This window comes from Brachyhypopomus gauderio, chromosome 19 (assembly GCF_052324685.1).
Source record: "Brachyhypopomus gauderio isolate BG-103 chromosome 19, BGAUD_0.2, whole genome shotgun sequence".
Lineage (NCBI taxonomy): Eukaryota > Metazoa > Chordata > Actinopteri > Gymnotiformes > Hypopomidae > Brachyhypopomus > Brachyhypopomus gauderio.
This window is the reverse complement of record NC_135229.1, coordinates 655,001-657,500: the sequence shown is the minus strand read 5'-3', so window position 1 is coordinate 657,500 and position 2,500 is coordinate 655,001. Positions and strand designations below refer to the sequence as shown.

The window sequence follows — 2,500 nt, the reverse complement described above, 5'->3', positions numbered from 1 at the left end:
GCGCACACACACACACACACACACACACAGATGCGCACACACACAGATGCGCACACACACAGATGCGCACACACACAGATGCGCACACACACACACGCACACATACACACACCCACACACACTCCTCACACAAACACACACACCATACCTGTAGATGCTTATATGAGGGGAGAGCGGTCTGTTGAGTTGGGCATTTTTGGCCCAGTATTTGGTCATCTCATCCTTTGCTGTAGTTCCCATGGGAACAGCACTACACAGGTACAACAGAGCAGAGTGTCTGGGTTTGGACTCGCCAACAAACTTACAAGTTCTTCAGTGAAAACATGGAATCAAGTGAGAGAGAGAGAGCAGCATGCCAAGTTCTATATATGTTCTCACACACACACACACACACACACACACACACACACACAATACTCACAGTCTGTAGACCACACCAAAGTGTGTCCGTGCTGAACACAGACCCTGCCGAGTTGCTGTCCTAGCAAATGGACACAGAACACATTCATTATTGTTATTAACGTAAGCCCTGAAATCTGTCACTGAATCTAAGGTTTCGCACAGATCCAATGATAACACAAAGTTTATAAATGTCCTACACCTCCATTTGGTGTGTTTAATTTGAATTAAAACACCTCCTGAGAATCCCTGCGAACAGCACCGTGTGCTGGTGTCTCACAAACCCTGTTCAGTCTCCAGGGCTTCACACAGTACAGGACAGACACCCTGATCCAGAGCGACCTACATATTTATCAGGTTAACAGTGCAGGTTCCTGGGACCTGAACCCATAACCCTGACAGCTAGAGGACTGGAGACCTGCGAGGAGCCCTGTGCATTTCCAACTGGACACCCGTCATTAACACAGCTGAGTGTTAGGGTTCGTGTGTTAGGGCTAGTGTTAATGTGTTAGTATTTGTGTGTTAGGGTTAGTGTGTTAGTATTCGTGTGTTAGGGTTAGTGTGTTAGGGCTAGTGTTAGTGTGTTAGTATTCGTGTGTTAGGATTAGTGTGTTAGGGCTAGTGTTAGTGTGTTAGTATTCATGTGTTAGGGTTAGTGGTAGTGTGTTAGGGCTAGTGTTAGTATTCGTGTTAGGGCTAGTGTTAGTGTGTTAGTATCCGTGTGTTAGGGCTAGTGTTAGTGTATTAGTATTCGTGTGTTAGGGTTAATGGTAGTGTGTTAGGGCTAGTGTGTTAGGGTTAATGGTAGTGTGTTAGGGCTAGTGTGTTAGGGCTAGTGTGTTAGGGCTAGTGTGTTAGGGCTAGTGTGTTAGGGCTAGTGTGTTAGGGCTAGTGTGTTAGGGCTAGTGTTAGTGTGTTAGTATTCGTGTGTTAGGGCTAGTGTTAGTGTGTTAGGGCTAGTGTTAGTGTGTTAGGCTGAGATCATAACAGCCCAACCCGAGACGTCCACCTACACTGGCAACTACCTGCGCAGCTAGCTAGTTCAATAGCTAACTCCACATTTAAATAGTCCGCTTTGAAATGTGTTTCACAGTTAAACCTGACGGACATTCAAACGGGAAGAAATCCGCGCGGCATGCGGTTCAACCTCCCGAAACAGAGTAACAGAACGAGTCGGATAAGATGTCACTGTACACTGACCTTAGAATCAACGCCATGTTGTCCAAGATGCGGAAGTGACGTTTGCATTTGCGGAAGTGACGTTTGCGTTTACGGAAGCGCGAGTTGCGCGCGCGTTCGAGTTTTGAAGCAGCTCTTCACAGATCAGCTCGGATCTTCACTGGATCTTCCCCGATAAAAAACAATATATAAAAAACTAAAATTAATTAAATAAAAAGTAAATAAAACGTTACTTATTATTATTATTATTATTATTATTATTATTCCATTGTGTTGTAGGCAATGAAAATACTGGGAAAAAACAGATTTTCTCTCTCTTTTTCGCCCCCGAGCACAAAGCATTGAAATCCTCTTTATTTTCAAATAACTTCTGGCACTCTCTCTGAACTGATCACCTAAACGTGGTTCAGCTGTTCAGAGCTTCTCTTATTTCTGATTGGCTCATTGAGGCATTTAAATGTGCCCAGGACAGTAGATAGTGTCTAATCACAAACAGGACAGGTAGATTTAAGGAGACTGGTGTATCTAAACAAATCATAGACCTGAATTACATACGAATGTTACTGTAGGTTAACTCTTAAGTGACGTTCTGACTATTTGAAGACACATTCACATTTATTTGTATTACTTTACCTCATGATTCAGTTTAAGCCAGAATCGGCTGTGCAGTCATTTACCACCAGAACCAGCAGTTCTCACCTTGATAGCAAAATATCTGTATAATACTATAGGCCTACTATTAAGTGTGTGTACTATAGGCCTACTATTATGTGTGTGTATTATAGGCCTACTATTAAGTGTGTGTACTATAGGCCTACTATTAAGTGTGTGTACTATAGGCCTACTATTATGTGTGTGTACTATAGGCCTACTATTAAGTGTGTGTACTATAGGCCTACTATTAAGTGTGTGTACTATAGGC

The 2,500-nt window shown here is 43.0% G+C and overlaps 1 protein-coding gene across 1 annotated transcript in view; it reads right to left on the bottom strand.

The window, feature by feature from the left end:
- Window positions 1–1,686, bottom strand: part of sdhc (succinate dehydrogenase complex, subunit C, integral membrane protein) — a 5,818-nt gene extending 4,132 nt beyond the window's left edge. The window contains exons 1-3 of the mRNA XM_076981769.1: window positions 1,600–1,686; window positions 422–481; window positions 149–250 (exon numbers count right to left, since the gene is read on the bottom strand). Coding sequence (XP_076837884.1) covers window positions 149–250; window positions 422–481; window positions 1,600–1,616 — 179 coding nt within the window. The 5' untranslated portion in view covers window positions 1,617–1,686. The remainder of the gene's footprint in view (window positions 1–148; window positions 251–421; window positions 482–1,599) is intronic.
- Window positions 1,687–2,500: the final 814 nt, after the last annotated feature.